This window comes from Emydura macquarii, unplaced genomic scaffold (assembly GCF_026122565.2).
Source record: "Emydura macquarii macquarii isolate MOO-44397 ecotype Brisbane River unplaced genomic scaffold, CSIRO-AGI_Emac_v2 contig_312, whole genome shotgun sequence".
Taxonomy (NCBI): domain Eukaryota; kingdom Metazoa; phylum Chordata; order Testudines; family Chelidae; genus Emydura; species Emydura macquarii.
The window spans coordinates 1069098-1086097 of NW_027130449.1; the positions used below are offsets into that span (position 1 = coordinate 1069098).

The 17000-nt window shown below is 55.6% G+C and overlaps 1 protein-coding gene across 1 annotated transcript in view; it reads left to right on the forward strand.

Annotated features, from left to right (window-relative positions):
* The first annotated feature begins 6485 nt into the window (after positions 1 to 6485).
* Positions 6486 to 17000, forward strand: part of ROBO4 (roundabout guidance receptor 4) — a 33241-nt gene continuing 22726 nt past the window's right edge. The window contains exons 1-2 of the mRNA XM_067563175.1: positions 6486 to 6735; positions 13622 to 13945. Coding sequence (XP_067419276.1) covers positions 6672 to 6735; positions 13622 to 13945 — 388 coding nt within the window. The 5' untranslated portion in view covers positions 6486 to 6671. The remainder of the gene's footprint in view (positions 6736 to 13621; positions 13946 to 17000) is intronic.

The window sequence follows — 17000 nt, forward strand, 5'->3', positions numbered from 1 at the left end:
TTCTGGGCTGCTCACTTTGGCCATAGGGGTCAGGGAAGCGGCTGGTTTGTGACTAACACACGCTGTCTCTGTAAATATCTGCAATTAGCCGTTCATTACGAAATATGAGCCATGACCTCGGCTGGGGCTGTTTAACCGCATGGAGCGTGCCCGGCCTGTTCTCAGTGCCTGGCGGCACTGCACACCCGGTGACACAGGGGAGGAACAAGGCCCCTCCCCTCTCTGCTCAGTCTGTGACTTCGGTTCGAGGTGGGGAGAGCAGGGGCTGACCTCAGCTCTGACCCTCAGCTTTGATCCCCGAATCTCACTCTGGCTCTGGTAACTGGCAGCTGACTCGGTGTTGATCCTTGGCTTCGTTCCTGCTCCGCCCACTAGACCTGACTCCTGCTCTGACTGCTAGGCCAGACTGCCTCCATCCCAGTCCATATCATACGCCTGGGAGCCATCCGGGGAGACGGAGATCGGATACACAGGCGGTGGGGTAGAAAGAGAAGCATGGGGGTGGGTGGGTAGAAAGTGGAATGAAAGAGACCTGGGAACTGGGGTGTGGCAGGCATGGGGGGGGGAGGGGAAGTGGCTGGTCAGGATCCTGGGGCTCAGAACAGGGGGAGAGAGACTGGGAGCTGTGGGGGAGGGGAGGCAGAGACTGCAGGGCGAGGAGCTGCTGGGGAGAGGGGGCTGCAGGGCGGAGATGGGGAGAGGATTGGGGGAAGGACAGGCTGGGGGGAAGAGGGCATACCCACTAGAGCGCCTTCCCTTTCAGAACCCGGGCTGGACCCCAAGATTCCTCTGCTGTCCTAAAATCACTGTGAGAGCGCTGGCAAAGTGTGTGTCTCATCCCCCACTAGTGGCTGCTCCACACAGGGAATGACAACCTACTACTGCTGCCTGCTCCCCGGTCAGCGCTGAGGATGCAGCGGGGCTGTGCAGTGAAGGAGGCAGTGGTTTGCATCTTTTGCTGCAGAAGTCGGATGGTGCAGCGTGAATGAGGCAGGGGTCGGCAGGAAGAGAACGGATGGTCTTGTGACGAACTGGAGCCTGGCCCTGCCGCTAGCTCGGCGTTCCTAGGTGGTGATGGGCAAGTCACTTGGCCCAAACTGCTCACAGGTGCCAGGAACTGTGTGACCCTCATTGTCTGCGTGCCTGACCTGACACCCGGGCTCTGAGCTGCACACGTGCTGAGCATTCGCAGCTTCACCGAAATCACTGGGAGCCGGGCTCGGTACGTACAAAGTGGTCAGGACGCTGAACAACCAAGCGGTGGGTGTCTCACGTTGGGCACCCAGAACAGGGACCACTTCGGCCTGGATCTCTCTTGTCCTCAGTTCCCATCTGTGGAATGGGGCCGTCGCACCACTCCCCTGCCAGGGATGTTGTGAAGAGGAATGAATGAATGTCTAGGTACTGCAGTGCGCAGTGCCACAGACAGACCCGGGAGAAAGCGAATCCCCGGCCTTCCGAGTGGGGTCTGTGGACGGGCTGTAATTCAGGAAGGGGAACAACGAGGATGAAACAAAGCATTGAACCCTGCCTCATTCAGCGAGCACCGTCCGCCCTGGGCAGTGAATGAGGCAGGGGTCCCCTGGAAAAACTCGCCTGTGCCGAGGTAATTGAAGACTGTGTCTCAGGGCAGATGCAGCAGGGCTGAGTTACGGTTGCTCAGGGGACCTCCATCCTGGCATTTCCTGGCTTTGGAGCGCTTGATGTGGCTACCTTGGTTCTGAGCTTTCCCTGCCGTTTGTGTGGAGCTGTGTTAAAGCCATTCAGTGTCTCAGCACATGTAGTACGGCAGGGCCTGGGCCGGTCCGGGATCATGAGAGGGTGAAAAAATCCTTTTCCCCTTTATGGAAATTAGGGTCGCATCCTGCCCTCCGCAGGTAGATGGTGGCGATGGAGGGACTGGTCTGATCAGCCAGGCTGATCTCCTCCGGCATAGAGCTTCACCCAGAGATTCCTGCATCCACTCGTCACCTCCGGCTGGTCAGAGCTGAGCTTCCTGTGCCAGAACCCAGCACATCCCTTGCTAATCGGGCCGACGGGGAATTTGCATCTTATTTCCCGTTTGAACTTGGCTGACTCCAGCCACTGGCTCCTTTTCTGCCTTTGTCTGGTCTTTCAGTCTGTCTGTCTGTCTGATGCAGTGTTGTAGCTGTCTGGGTCCCAGGACAGTAGGAGAGACAAGGTGGGTGAGGTCACAGCTTTTATTGGACCAACTTCCGTTGGTGAGAGAGACTGGAAGAAACACGGAGCTCTTTAGGGCGGGCTGTCTGTCGCACTCACGGGGGCTTTATTCTGCCACCTTCCATGTAAAACCAAGAACAATAACAAAGTCCCTAGAGAACTTCATGGAGTTTCTGGCACTTCCTTCTTTTGGGAGTGAAATCTCTGCTGGGGGAAGGGTTTTAAATCTTGTTCATTTACTGTTATTCGTGTATTTTCTTACGCTGGATTTTTTCAGGGCTTGTTTACGTTTGTGATTTGCTCGGTCGGCGTTTGGGGTAGATGGGGTTTTGGTGTCAGGGTTGGGGGGAGTGCCAGTGTCGGTTGTTGCGGGGGGTGTTGGGTTTGGACTTACAGGGGGTGTCGGTGTTTGGCGTTAGGGGGCCGGTAGGGGTGTCAGAGCTGGGAAAGTCATTCTCGTGCTGGAACAGGCCCGGGAGAGAAGCACGCCTGTGATGGCAAACTGTGAGGGGGTGTACAAACCGCACACTATGGAACAGGGGCCAAGGGCCACCTCTGGTCACAGCAGGCGCCACCAGTCGCACCCGCTGGGCATGTTCTCAGAGGGGATGGGAGGTAACGGGGCTCAGCACAGGTCGGACAGGGCAGTCAGTGCCAGGAAGCTGACCTGCGCTGGGGGCTCTTGCAAGAATCCAGTCAGCGCCCCCCACCGCCCTAATGCTGACCTCAACCCAGAGCCGCAAGTGACTGCAGAAGAGCCAGCCGAGCGTCTGGGCACACTGGTCCCGTCTCGGGGGACGCAGTGTGGGGGTCATTAGCCAGGCCTGCACTGTGGCTCTGGAGAGGCAGGGATGCAGTAGGAAGCAGTGCAGGCTGGGTGATACCCTGGTCTGCGTGTCCCACGGCCCTAGGTTTGAACCTGGAGGAGCGGGTGGGCCCAGCTCGTCCTACCTACCGCCAGCCCTCACCTGAGCCACTGGGGGACGTGATCCAGGGAGCCTGTCTCTTATCACACAGACCCGTCCTTGCAGCATTTCTCCGAACCTGTGCCAATTTTTCCGCTTTTTCAAGTGCGTAAGACAAATGCGCAACTGGAAGAAAGGGCATGTCCGGGGGGACAGCTCAGCCTGTCAGTGTCAGGAATTCAACCGAGGTCTTTGGTCAAACCGGAGCCCATACTGCTCATTCCGTATCGCTTGTAAGCCACCATCTGCCGCTCCTAGGCCAGAGATTCTGCGTATCTGATTTCAGAGTCAATGCAGACAGGCCACCGAAATGCATTGCTCAGCCCAGGGAAAGCACCTGCGAATGCCACGGCAGATGGCAGCTCCTGACAGAGCAGGAGGAATCTGCACCAGCTGATGTGCCTCGCCCAGGGTACGGAGCATCTAGGAGAAACTTGGAGAAAACTGGCTTTTGCTGCCGTTTTATTAATGATCAGATTTCAGCTTGAATTATTTCACATCTCTGTCGCTGAACCAGTCAGCTGTTGCCTGGCTCTTTCAGGGGGTGCAAAGGTCAGCAGGAGCTGTGAGGAGCCATGGACTTGGCACAGATAGGACAGGAGGTCTGTGTTAGTGAGCAAAGAGACACAAGCGCTGTCCCGCTGCCTGCTCCGGTGTGCATGGCCCCTGCACATACGAGTGGCAGATTTGGGTGTCGAGCTCAGACTAGGGCCCCACTTTTGTAGAAAAACGCCTTCCTTCCAGTTGCACGTGGAAGTGCCTCCTCCTGGCCTGTTAGGGACCCAAGTCAGATCGGGTGCTAGAGGTGCATCTCCGCTGGGTCCCTTACCCTCTTTGGAAAGCCCCCGGGTCTGAATGTGACGGCTGTGATGGGTCAGTTCTATAAAGGATTCTCTATTTCATGCTTGTCAGTGCTTCTAAACAAACTCCTCCTTCTAATCCTGGCCACATTTCCTGCAACGCTCTGTCCTGTCTGATGGGCAGTTAACACACCTTTGACAACGGGGCTTGTCGTTCTCCAGCTGCCAGCGGCCCTCAGGCTGTCGTTACAATAGGCTTTGCGGCCAAAAACGTCGCCTGTTTTTGCCCCCAGGGGGAAGGCTAGTGCAGAGAGGTGCCCGCTGTACGGCGATGGATCTGACCCTGCTAGTGGCAATGCTGGTGACAAAGGACAGGGGTCACTGCCTCCCCAATAAATACCCTCGCTGATCACACACTCATACCCACCCACTCCCTCCCTTTCTCCCTGCATCATCCCGCCCGGCAGGCTCGCCTCACCTGCTGGCCAGGAGGAATGGATGGGATTTCAGAAGCCATCCGAGGGACCCAGGCCTGTTGGAGAGGTGCCCCTGCCAGGGGCTGGGTGAGACAAGTCTAAGAACCAAACCAGGGCTGGCTAGAGGGCGCTCCCAGCGCACTCACCACTAGGCAGCCTTGTTCTCCTTGAGCACGTTCCGTTTATGTTCGTCTCAGCACTTCCTTCCTGCCCACTCTGGAATATCCTGCGATTGTGATCCCAGATCACTGCCAAGCCCTGCAGCACTAGCACAGAAAGACCCCGGCAGCCTCCCGCATTTGAACTCGGCCAGAGCCACGTCGGAGTAGCTGACGCTGGTTGGAAAGTCGGCGGCCACCCTGCCGCCAAGTGGAAATGGTGCAAAATGTGAAGGGAAAATCCAGTGCAGATATAACCTGCGTGCAGCACGGTGTCTACCGGCCGCTGCCCTCCACTGGACAGTGTGCAAGGCCACATTACAGCACAGGGGTTCAAAACACAGTCCTGTCTGGGGCAAGAGTCAAGCGACTTCTAGTCCAATTCAAGGCACCTTAGAGAGAGTCACCCACTCCTGCAATTTTATCTCGAGTCTTGCGATATTTGGCGTTTTTCTCAAAGCCCCAGCGCTGGGAACCAGGAGAATAAATCGTGGCTTTCATTGGGTAAGGGAGCCTGGTTCCAGCCTCCAGGAGTGGAGCGATGCTGGGAAATGGCCTGAGTGCAACCCCAGTGGTTGGGGGTGTCTTTGCTTTCTGGGTTCCAGCCCCCAGGGTCTGAGTTTTCAGAATCTCCTGATTTTAAGCCAGTCTGTTGCTTTGGAGGGCTGGCTCCTGGTTTTGGAACATGTGGGGTTTCAATAGTGAAATATCTTGGGGCTTTGGACTGGATTCACAAGGGGATTCAGGGACCATTCACGCACCTCCCGTGCCCCTTAGCCAATGGCTAGTGCACCCCTGTTCACATCTCCATTCTGGAGCAGGACTCTCTGTGTGCTAAGCACCACGCTGTAGATGACTGGAGAGTGGGTCACGCTCAGGCTTCCCTGTCGAAGCTGTTCCACTTTGTATAACTAATTCAGTATTCCCAGGAGCAGGAACTGGAAGCCAGCTGAGGGTGGCTACAGTGGCATTCTCGGTGTCTCTCTCCGGCCCAGTGATTTCAAGGATTTGATGCAACGTGGAACACCGAGCTGTGACGGTGCGTGCTCCCAGCCCAGGCCAGTCTCTGCACAGTCGGCTGCCTGGCCCTGGCTCTCTGGATTGGGAACAGTGCCTGGATATACCATGGGTCTGGGACCTGTGGCAGTCCAGGGTTAGCCAGAACAAGGCGTCACCACAGCAGCCGTCTAGTGGCCCATCCAGCCCTTTGCCTCCTTTTAGCCTTGATCTGCACTTTCAGCATTACTTTGCCCTTCTCTAGCACTTCCCGGGCGAGAATCTCAGAGCGCTTGGCTAGCAGTAATGAAGAAGTGGTAGATCAGTGGGATCAGCCTAGACCGGCACAGGTCACACAGCACCATGTGACGGAGCCGAGACGACAACCTACACCTCCTGATGCATCAGTCTGTGATCTAGCTCCGAGCCAGCATCGCACCCTGCGTCCAGGGGACGGGGTGCCGCAGAACTCTGCTTATGCCTAAAGCACAGTGATAAAGTAAAAGCAATCTCGGCCTGGGGCTGTCACCATGGTAAACGCCTTCAGGTAACGTCTCTCTGTCTGTCTGTCTGTCTGTTGGAAGTGCAGCAGATGCTCCTGCTTGTTTCGTCCGGCTGACCAGGGATCTGGGGAAGGATGGAGCGGAGTTCTGCGCCGATTCCGCTCCCGCTCAGTTCGGCAGGGAGCGCAGCGCAGCTTGTGAAAATGGACGTGGGCCGTAAATACTCCGGATCCTGGAAGGCTGGGGGTGGGGATCAAGTTTATTGTTTTTCTGCAGAACTGGCTGGGCAGGGGCGGATTCCAGGAAACAGGAAGGTTTGTTTCCCCCCCGCCCCCCAGCCTGCGCTCTGACGAGGGCTCATTAAGCAGCCCGATTTTCAAACAAGTTGCAGACAACAAAGCTGGAGTTCACACATGGTCCCCTCCACGCAGCGAACAGCCACCAGCGGGATGCACCCGACGGGGAGAGCAGCCTTCTGAGGCAGGTGGCGGGCAGCCCCACGGGAGCTCCAGAGACCACGGTCAGCTAAGGGGCGAATGAGTGGGTTCACCCTTCGCCTGGAACCCGTCTGCCCTGCCTGCACCCCGAGAGCATGGCAGCAGCGCAGATTGTACTGCAGGGGCTGCTGCTGGGCGCAGCTCTACTGCGGCTGGAAGGTGAGTGAGCTCCTGGGGCAGGGCCTCGTCTAGGGCGGTCCTTGCGCTGGGTTCTACCCTCCCGGGCTCTGCCGAAGCCTGGGCAGGCAGGCATTTCGGGGGGGGCCAGTCTGTTCCGTTCGTCCTCTGCACCGACTGCCCCTGCTTTAGGATTCCTGCTGGTGCCCCCTGGAGAGGAAAGCTTGGAGGAGCGAGTCCTCGCACCGCCTTGGCGAGCTATTTCCTACCCTTTGGGAATTGCCTTTCCCCGGAGACGGGCGCAGGAGAGCCGGGCAATGCACGCTGCCCACTGGCGTGGTTGTGGGAGCACAGTCTATAGCCAGCACGCTGACAGGCTGGGGCTGTCTCTAGCCCCATTTTATTGGGGAAACGTTGATTCCCTGGGACGGAGCAGTTGTCTTGCAGCTTCTTTGCTTTTCTTTTGTACATCAGGGTCAGAGGCTGCTTTTCTCTGTGTCACTCTGTGCCCGGCTCAGGGGCCCACGCTGGCACTGGGGTGCCTGGGGTCGGCACAGACCCACCGGCCGGCTCAGTCTCTGCTCACAGAGATGGCAAAGCTGCTTTTCCTCCCTGAAAATGTTCACAGGCTGGGGAAGGCAGCGCTGGAAACGCTTAGAGAGAACGGTTCTGGACTCTGAATAGGGACAATGCAGCTTTGATTCACTGCACATTATCCTCTTTCACACGGGCTCGAAATGTTCCCAAAGGCAAAGCCCCCGCCACTGTCCTGGCTGGTGTTGATGAACATTCACCCCAGGGGTTGGACCCAGCAGCTACTGTACAAAATGGAGAATAATTCCCGGACAAAAGCACCTTCATTTCCTGCAGTTAGGGCTGTAAACAAGAATCCGGAGCGAGAAGGGAAAGGAAACAGAATGGCGCATCGGTGTGTTTTAAAATAGCACACATGTCTGAAAAGGAGGCAATTCAAAGTGAATGCTCCACAGACACATGCCTGCACCCGCACACACACAGACAAACCTACAACGACACGGACGTGTAGAAATGCTGAGCCCGATATCCTTAACTCTGCCCTGGTGGTGCCACCACACCGTCTTGCCAACCTTTTCATTCCTGCAGCCTCCTTGTCACTTGTCGCCAGCGTGCCCCACGCCGCGTGGTGAAGCCAGGCAGCCCAGCCCTGGTGCCCATCCCAGCGTGTTCATGTGCCGCACAGAATGCAACCACACACGTAGCGTTTCATCTGCTGCCGGGTCAGCCGCGCTTCTCCTTCTCCTGTCGCCCCGCTTCGTGCGGGACTCATACGGCAGTGCCTTTGACGCCAGTCTTGAGAGGAAGGAACGCTGACGCGTTAGTGACGGGATCCGACCCCATGTGATTATAAATCTGTCTGGCCCCACTGGCGTGGGATGGGAGTGCCTGACAGATTTAGCTGTGTTTATCCCCACGCACCCCCCCGTGAGATGGGGCAATGCTGGTAACCCCTTTACTCTGGTGAGCTAGCTAGCTCTCTCTGTTAGGGTTTTGTCCTGGAGCAGCTGAACGCCTTCCATGGGGAAATCACTGGCAGAGTCCCTGGCGGACTCCAAGAAGTCTCTGGCATTTCTCCCTTGCCAGGGCCAGAGCTCTGCGTGGGACAAAGGCTTTTTGTTTGTTCAAGCTGGGAAGACGGTGGCCTAGAGGGACTTGAATCCGGTTGTCTCTGTGGCAGGCCAGTGCAGCCTTCCTCTCCTCTAGCTGTGGGACACACATTGGTTCCTTAGGGCCCCCAGATGTTCCCTGTTCTCTTAGCTTCAGCCGGCACCATTAACCCTTCTCGCCTGGGCTGAGGCCTCTGCCATTTTGCAATTCTACGTGATGCAAGGTAAGAAGCAGAATGGACCCAGGCGGCAGCTTCTTGCTACCCACGGTGCAGGTGTGTGAAAGCCCCACACGCAGGCGCCCTCCACAGAAACTGGCCGGGGGGAGATGGTCCCTACTCTAAGCTGCCAGCCAGCCAGAGCCTGTCAGAGCTGGCTGGGAGCACACGCCCCTCTACTAAGGGTAGGAGAGCTACGCGCTGGTGTGTGCTCACTGGAGCCTTGATGCGGCCAGCACTTCCTCTTCCCCCCACCCCCAGTCTGCTCCAGTGATTATAAGACTCTTTCCATTCCACTAGTATCTCTAGCTGATGTTAAACAGAAGCTATGAAAGTTAGACCTTTTTAAATCAGCACGTCCAGATAGCTTGCATTCAGGAGTTCTAAAAGAGCTGGCTGAGGAGTTTGCTGGACTCTTAAGGTTGATTTTCAACTAGTCTTAAAGCACTGGGGAAGCTCCAGAAGACTGGAAGAAAGCTAATGTGTCACCAGTTTTTAAAAAGGGTGAACAGGATCACTCGAGTAATTATAGCCCTGTCAGCCTGACATGAACCCAGGGCAGATAATAGAGCAGCTGAGATGAGACTCCGTTAATAAAGAATGAAAGGATGGTAATGTAATTCTTGCAGATCGTGGGTTTATAGAAAAGAGATCCTGTCAAACTAGCTTGACATCGCTTTTTTGATGAGATTGCAAATTTTGCTGATAAAGGATCACAGGATATACTTAGACTTCTGTAAAGCGTTTCACTTGGCACCACACAACATTTTGATTAAAAAATTAAAACAACGGACGATTAACAAGGCACGTAAATATTAAAGGAATTAAAATCTGCCTCTCTGATAGGTCTCAAAAGGTAACTGTAAAAAGGGAATAATCATTGATTGGGGGTGTTTCCAGTCAGGTCCCACAGGGATCGGTTCTTGGCCCTATGCTAGTTAACATTTTTATCTAAAACCTGGAAGAAAACACAAAAGCATCACTGATAAAGTTTGCAGATGACACAAAAATTGGGGCAGTGTAAATAATGTCACTGATTCAGAGCCATCTGATTGCTTGGTAAGATGGGTGCAATCGAACAGTATGCTTTAGAATACAGCTAAATATAAATATGTACTTTTAGGGACAGAGGCTGTAGGCCATACTTACATGATGACTCTCTCTGGGAAAGCAGTGACACTGAAAAAAGATGTGGGGGCATGGTGGATAATCAGCTGAACATGAGCTCCCAGTGAGATGCTGTGGCCAAAAGAGCTTGTGTGATCTTGGGATGCATAAACACGGGAATCTCAAATAGGAGAAGGGAAGTTATTTGACCTCTGTATTTGGCACTGGTGCGACTGCTGCTGGCATACCGTGTCCAGGTCTGGCGCTCGCAATTCAAGAAGGATGTTGATAAATTGGAGCAGGTCAGAGAAGAGCCATGAGAACGATTAAAGGATTGGAAAACCTGCCTTATAATGATAGACTCGAGCCCATTCTAGTTAACTTAACAAAAAGAAGGCTAAGGGCTGACTTGCTCACAGTCTAGAAGATCCTACATAGGAAACAAATATTTAATAATGAACTTTTCAATCCAGCAGGGCAAGGTCTAACACAATCCAATGGCTGGAAGTTGCAGCTAGACAAATTGGGACTAGAAATAATGTATAAATGTTTAACAGTGAGAGTAATTAACCATTGGAACAACTTACCAAGGGACATGGTGGATTCTCCATCCCTGACAAGGGACAATGTTTTAAATCCAGATTGGACGTTTTTCTAAAAAATCTGCTCTAAGAATTACTGTGGGGCAGGTCTCTGGCCTGTGCTTTCCAGGGGGTCAGACTGGATGATCACAGTGGTCCCTTCTGGCCTTGGCATCTGTGGAAAAGTGGCTCTGTTACCAGGCAGTTGGAGCAGTGCACCCTTCCTCTGGCGACTCGAGCTCCCACTATGTCCTGCATCCTCGCCCAGCTGCATCCTGCCACCCAGCACGTGCTGTGTGCAGTGCCCGGGGGTGCAATCTCAAGTCACATTTCACAGAACATAGAGATGGAGACGGTCTGTGACAGCAGCCAGCACTGGAGTCTTCCGTACAGCGCAGCTTTCTGCTGCCTTGTTCCTGGTACTAGTGATCCGAAGAGCTGGGCTTGCATTAAGAGAAAGAGAAAATACACACAGGACGGCTAGTCAAAATCACTGCCCTTCCAGGGTGCCCTGTTCCAGCATGCACCGGGATGGCTCTGGGATGGGGTGTTCAGAGGAGGGTGGAGAAACCCTGTGACAAGCTCCATCTGGAGCCACTCGAAGAGGTGAGTATCTTTCGGCGCGTCGCCCTGCCCTTTGCAGTCATTGCTCTGTGTGTCTGCTGGGGGTTGGCAGCAGGAGAGGGTGAGGCTGGACAGGGGTCACCACCCCTGGGGATGCAGTTCTCACCCTTGGGAAAGGCACCACTACTGCCACCATGTCCCCTGCTCCACTGCCTCTGACTGCCCCCTTTTGCACAAACCCAGGTGCGGCGTTGTAGCCCTTACAATGCAGAGAGGCCTTTGTCCACTGCTGCTGGTCTCCTCTCTGCCTCTGGGCAAGAAGCAACCCCTCTCTCCCCGTGCTGTCTGGCAGCTGGGGCGCCCTGGGGGAGCAGCGGCATGCGATGTGAGTGCAGCGGGTGATGGTTGTTTAACCAGCCGGAGGCGCGGGTCACGTCTACGTTCGCTCAGCCCCTCCTCTAAGGTTGGGCAGGTTTTTGCTGGTTTGTTGCACAAGGTTTTGATTTGTCGCAGACTGTGGAGGCTGAGAAGCATTCACAGCAGGAGGGCACAATCCCATGGGCATGGCCACTGCCCAGGACAGCACGGGCTAGTGGTCAGAGCATTGCACAGGGGCCAGCAATGGGCTCCGTTCCCACCTCCGACACCGACTGTCCTTAACAACTCACTGCTAAGTAGAGGCAGCCCTGGAGGCTTGGTGAGTCAATCCCGTCACCTGGAACGGTCAGGGAACTAGCACCCAGCAAGGCAAACAGAGTGACACTTAGCTGCCCCGGGCCAGTACGGAGCCCCTGCAGCACCTGCCCCATGCCAGGCCCTTCCTCCGCTCTCAGCACCTTTGGCACATCCCACAGCGCCTGGTTCTCAGGCAGTGGACGTGGCTTGCGGTAGGATCCCTGGTGAGCGTGGCTGGACCCACACAGCACTGCTGGGACCACGCTGCGCTGTGTCCTGGGGCCGGCAGCGGGCCCCACGTACTCCCCAAAAGCTATTGCAGAAGGGGAATAGACAGAGGCGTCGCGGTGAGCCGGGCCGAGTCTGCCCGAAGAGCACAGGAGCCTGAGGGTCCTGGCCTGGGTCTGAGGGGAACGACTTGTGCAGTCCACAGAACGGCCCCTCGCCCGGGCCTGGGGCTGCCTTCCCCTCGCTGCTGGCCCCAGCACCTTGGAAGGAAAACTGCTCTGAACATGGCATGTCGAGCGGCAGAGCGCGCAGGCCGGGGTCCCTGGTCACCGAAGGGGAGCTGTGCAGCGTCCCTGCCTGAGGGTGCTTTCCCTGGGGGCTGGGTCTTCCTCCTCCCTCTAGCTTTTCCCTCCTTCCCACTTTGTCGTGAACTTTTCCACGTGACTGTGTCTGCAGAAAGCGACCCGCCCCGGGAGCCAGGCTGCACAATGGCAGCATTGTCCTGCCCGGAGAACAAGCCTGAGCGGCAGTGAATGGCGCGCGGCCCCACACACCCTGAGCAGAGGGGGATGCTCCAGAAAACAAACCAGGGGCCATTGATCCTGGGCGAGACCCTCCCTAGAGCACAGGCTACTCCTGGCACAGGGCAAGGATGTGTCCCGGACCCTCCCCCTGGCGTCAGCCCAGCCAGGGCCGGGTTCCAGCAAGGGTAGGGGCCTGGCCTCATAGCACCGGGCGGCTGTTGTCAACAGGTCACTCGAGAGCTACTTTTATGACAGACGTGTAACTCTTCTGCCAGGCGGACTCAATAGCTGGGGCTTCCTCTTAACAAAAGACACCGAATCGGCTCGAGTCCCCATGCAGTAACCTGGGAAAACTAACCACACCCCTGGGCATCTCGAGGAGGTGACATTTCTCCTCTTGCAGGCACCGAGTCTGTGTGTGTGACAGTTAAAAGGAACCATTTATCTAAAGATGAGAGTCCAGGGGAAAATCCAGTGTCTAGGCCTGATTGTCGGGACTCCCAACTACCTGCCCAAACCGACTCCTTCACACCCTTCCGCCATTCCTGCCGCTGCAGACGTGCGTCTGCACTTAGTTATCTCAGCCTCGCCGGGTGACGCTCTCCGGGGCGGCTCCTGGTTTCAGTTATATTGGTGGGATAGATCCACCAGGTCAAAGTGACCCTGCCCTATAGCCGGGTAACTGGGAGCAAAATCGGCCCCTTATAAATCATTCCAGGCTCTCACGAAGATTGGCTTAATCATTGGCACCTGTGGCTGTTGCTGGAGCTTGGACATCCAGTGGTGCTCGGCGGGAAGGAACAGCCGCTGCCCTCGAGAGCTGACACTGTTGTCCAGCGTGTTATGAAGTTTGGATCTCACAGATCCCAGTTGGCTTCATGACAATCTGCCATCGTACGGGGGACGTTACGTTGGCATTTCCATCCCTTTGCTCCAAAGAGACGTGGCCATTGCAGGGTAACTCTGCCCCGGGGGCCAGTGCCGAGCGCAGTGGGGCAGAGCACGCCTGGTGACATCCAGTGTCAGCCGGTCAGCTGCACTATACTTAGATTGGAAGCGCTCGTGGGTGGGGGCTGCTCTGTGTTTCCACAGCTCTTAGCACAAAGGCATCGCACAATCCCAGGTGCTACGGTCACTCCTGGACCCGAGCCGGGGGAGGGCTGGGAGCGGTTTGGTTGCTGGGAAGCACAGCAGCTAGACCCAGCCCGCGGGAACACCTCAGAGAGTTGCTTTCGAAAGGTGTAACAGAGAATTACTGAGGTCAGGGCTTCCCACTGGTGCTAGTGGGGCTGCGTGGCAGTGACTGACGTGGGGTGGGGTGGCAGCGTGATGGGGACGGAGAAGGGGAGGTTGGAGGAAGATGTTAAATTCTGCTGTTGTATCCCTAGGGTCCAAGCCCCGTTCTGAGGAGTCCCCACCCTACATCGTTGATCACCCCGCAGACTTGGTGGTGCGTTGGGACCAGCCTGCCACCTTGAACTGCCGCGTGGCAGGGAGCCCGGCCCCCACGGTTGAGTGGTACCGCAATGGGGAGTACGTGGAAACCAGCAAAGACAACGTTTATTCCCAACGCACCCTTCTGCCTGATGGGTCGCTCTTCTTCCTCCGCCTCAACCAGCGGAAGGGCCAGTCGGACGAAGGGGTGTACACCTGTGTCGCCACCAACCACCTGGGCACCACCAGGAGCAGGAACGCGTCCCTCTACATCGCCGGTAAGGAGCCGTCACTGTGTTGAGTGCCTGGAAATGGCCGTGCTGACCGGGCAGCAGAAAGATCTGGCTGGGCTTTCAGTCCTTCGCTGAGCCTGCTAACAATGACCCGCTTTTCCCTCTTGCTCTTTGATTTAACCAAACACGCCAGCTGGGGAACACACCACATTAACCCAGGAGGCGCCAGTGAAGGAGAGGGGAAATCATGCCCCGGGTAATTTCCCAGGCACTGCTTAGCCACAGTGGGTCTAGTCTGAATGGTGCTGAACACCCTGGACTTCTACTGAGGTAGGGCTGGGCCCACCAGGAGTTTTCACCCAAGAAATTGAAGCAAAGCCTTGAAGTTGCGAGTTCTGGCTGGTTGTGTAGCTCAGATGCAGCCTCTTAGCCCTTGCTCAGGCTGAATTATACAGATAAGTTGAGAGGTCCCCATGTCATAGCTGTGAGACGGCAGGGTAGCTTCCTGCGTGCCAGCTCCCTTAATGCACGCGGAATGGCCTTCCACATTGGTCATTGCACTGGGCCATGGTTGGAGAAGAGGAATGTATCGACTGCAGGATTTGTCTCTTTATCTGGTCTGGGCTTTGATGGGAAGTCAAACGAGCTGATTTCCTGCAGTATCTGGAGCTCCTGCCCAGGCTCTGCCTTCCAGGGACGTTGTGTCTCTGCAAGAACCTGAGCAAAGTGCAGTGAGACCCGATGATCTTTAGTTGCTTAGTGCTAGCAGAGTGGGAGATGCTTTGCAGATTCGAGGGAGTAGAGCTGAGTGCATCATGGATTGTTTGGTTCAGGGGCCACAGTGAAAAATCCCCCAAAACTCCAGTTTGACTTGAACCAAAATGTTCCAGCTGACGAGAAATTAATTGTTTTGGCTTCTCCGTTAGCTGATTTGGTCGACTCAGAACAGGGTTTTTTTCTACATTTTTCATTTCAACTTTGGCCATTTTGTGTGGTTTTGACCTTTTGAATGTGCGTGTGTGTGCGCGTGCGTGCGTGTGCGTGTGCATGTGTGTGTGTGTGCTTTTTGAAAAACGTGGCAAGATTTAAAATAGAAACGCCGTTTAAAATCAAAAGCTCCAAATGAAACCTTGCAGCTCTTTCAAAGCAAATTTCCAACTGAAGCCAGCCCCCAAGCAAAAACTGAAAAAACAGCTGGTGACAAAAGTTTGCCAGAAAGATGTCACCCAGCTCCATGGCAGCAGTGACCTGGGCAGCTTCTAGTCGAAAGGCTGGAGAGTGGCCGATGCGATCCAAGCGCCCAGAGAGCTACGGGTACTGCCCAGGTGTGGAGGGAGGGCAGAGAGTGGGTAGGACGTGAGAAGGAGCCGTGGCTGTCCGTTGTCATCATGAGCGACCGTGTCTTGCCCCTGTGAAAAAACCTGGTTAGTCACTGGGCCAGGGAAAGAGAGTGAGACGGACTCTGGATCTGGCAGTCCGGGCGTTCACCTCGGCTACGGGACACGCCGGTTCCAGGCCCTGCTCCAATGAGGCTGTCGCTATTTATGAAAAATGAACAGCTTCAACCTCTCCAGGGCAGCGTCCCACTGTTCCTTTGTTTGCCGCGTGGTGAAGTTCAGCTGGCTCCGGGCTTCCTGCAATGGGGTGAAGTGACCGGGCCCTGGAGGACAGACAGTCCCTGCTCTGGTCCAGATGAGCTGCACATGCTCGCTGCGTGTCTGCTGCTTGCTCGCCGTCACCACTCCCCGATCCCCCTGACACACGCTCCCTGCTCCTTACTCACTTCTACCCCCCCCCCGCAGCGTTTCCACTCCCGCCCCATCGGATTCATCTCCAGTGCTGGCTAGCCCCGGTTCTGAGCTGCTTGGTGAGAGTTCTCTGCTCCAAGTCATTCCTGCCCTATGGTCCCCAGGGAGCGCGTGTCCCTGCTGCACCCCCATGTCAGGGGCTGTCTGTAGCTCTGGACTGTCGCAGCCCCTCCCTCCTCTGCCTTGCTCCCACCTGCAAGATTTCCTCTGCAGGGGTTGCTCAGCACAGCGACCCACATTTTCTTACTGATGCAATGCAACCCAGTCTGCTGGGCAGGCCAGAGCCTTTCCAATTAACACTTCGTTACCGACCAGGCTCCAGACAGGCTCTGGCTCCCGCCCACGGCCCTGTCCTGGTGTCTGAGGGTTATAAACATTCATACCTGGTTTGGGAAACACTTTTCATTAGCAGCGCCAGTGAAGCGGTGGGTAAAAGGGCTGGCTTGTGGGTATGACAGGCTGGCCTGACAAGGCTCCACGTTTTCCTCCACTGCAGACACAGGCATAAGAAGGGCTGTTGGAGCCCCTGCTGGGGCTGCCGTGGCAGGCCATGCCCCCCACTTTCTAACATGGGCATAGTTTGGGGGAGCAATGCCGATGCGAAGCGCAGCCCCTGCTGGAGCTGCTTCGTGCCTGCCGGAGGCTTGTAGTTTGGGTGGGCAATGCCACCCTCTGCCCCCCAAACTATGCCCATGTTTAAAAGTGGTGGGCATGGTCTCCTGCTCCCCTTCTAGAAAGCATCCTTGGGTAAGGCTGCGTGATGCCTGCATTCCCCTCTGTCTGTGGATGAGGGCATCTGAACTAGGCTTCCAGAAATGCTGGAAACCAAGAGGGTCCCTGGGACTCATTGTCTGAGCTGGTCACTTTGGAACAGAGGAGCTGCCAGACTGGGTCACACCAGCCCCCTGTCTGTGCCAGTACCGGGTGCTTCCAAGCAAGCTGTAAGAACCCTGCAGTAGCACATGGGGGGAATCTGCCCTACATTAGGTTTCTTCCTGTTCCCTTTAGTCAGAGATTGTTTTCAGACCTGAAGCATGAGAGTTAATATTTTTCCGGAATGGTTGTTGTCATTGTTTTAATAATGATAATAATAATGCTGGATATTCTTGTTATCCATATAAGTGAATTTTTCTACATCCTAGGAGGGTGGTGAAGCACTGGAATGGGTTACCTAGGGAAATGATGGAATCTCCATCCTTAGAGGTTTTTAAGGCCTGGCTTGACAAAGCCCTGGCTGGGATGATTGAGTCGGGGTTGCTCCTGCTTTGAGCAGGGGGTTGGAATAGATGACC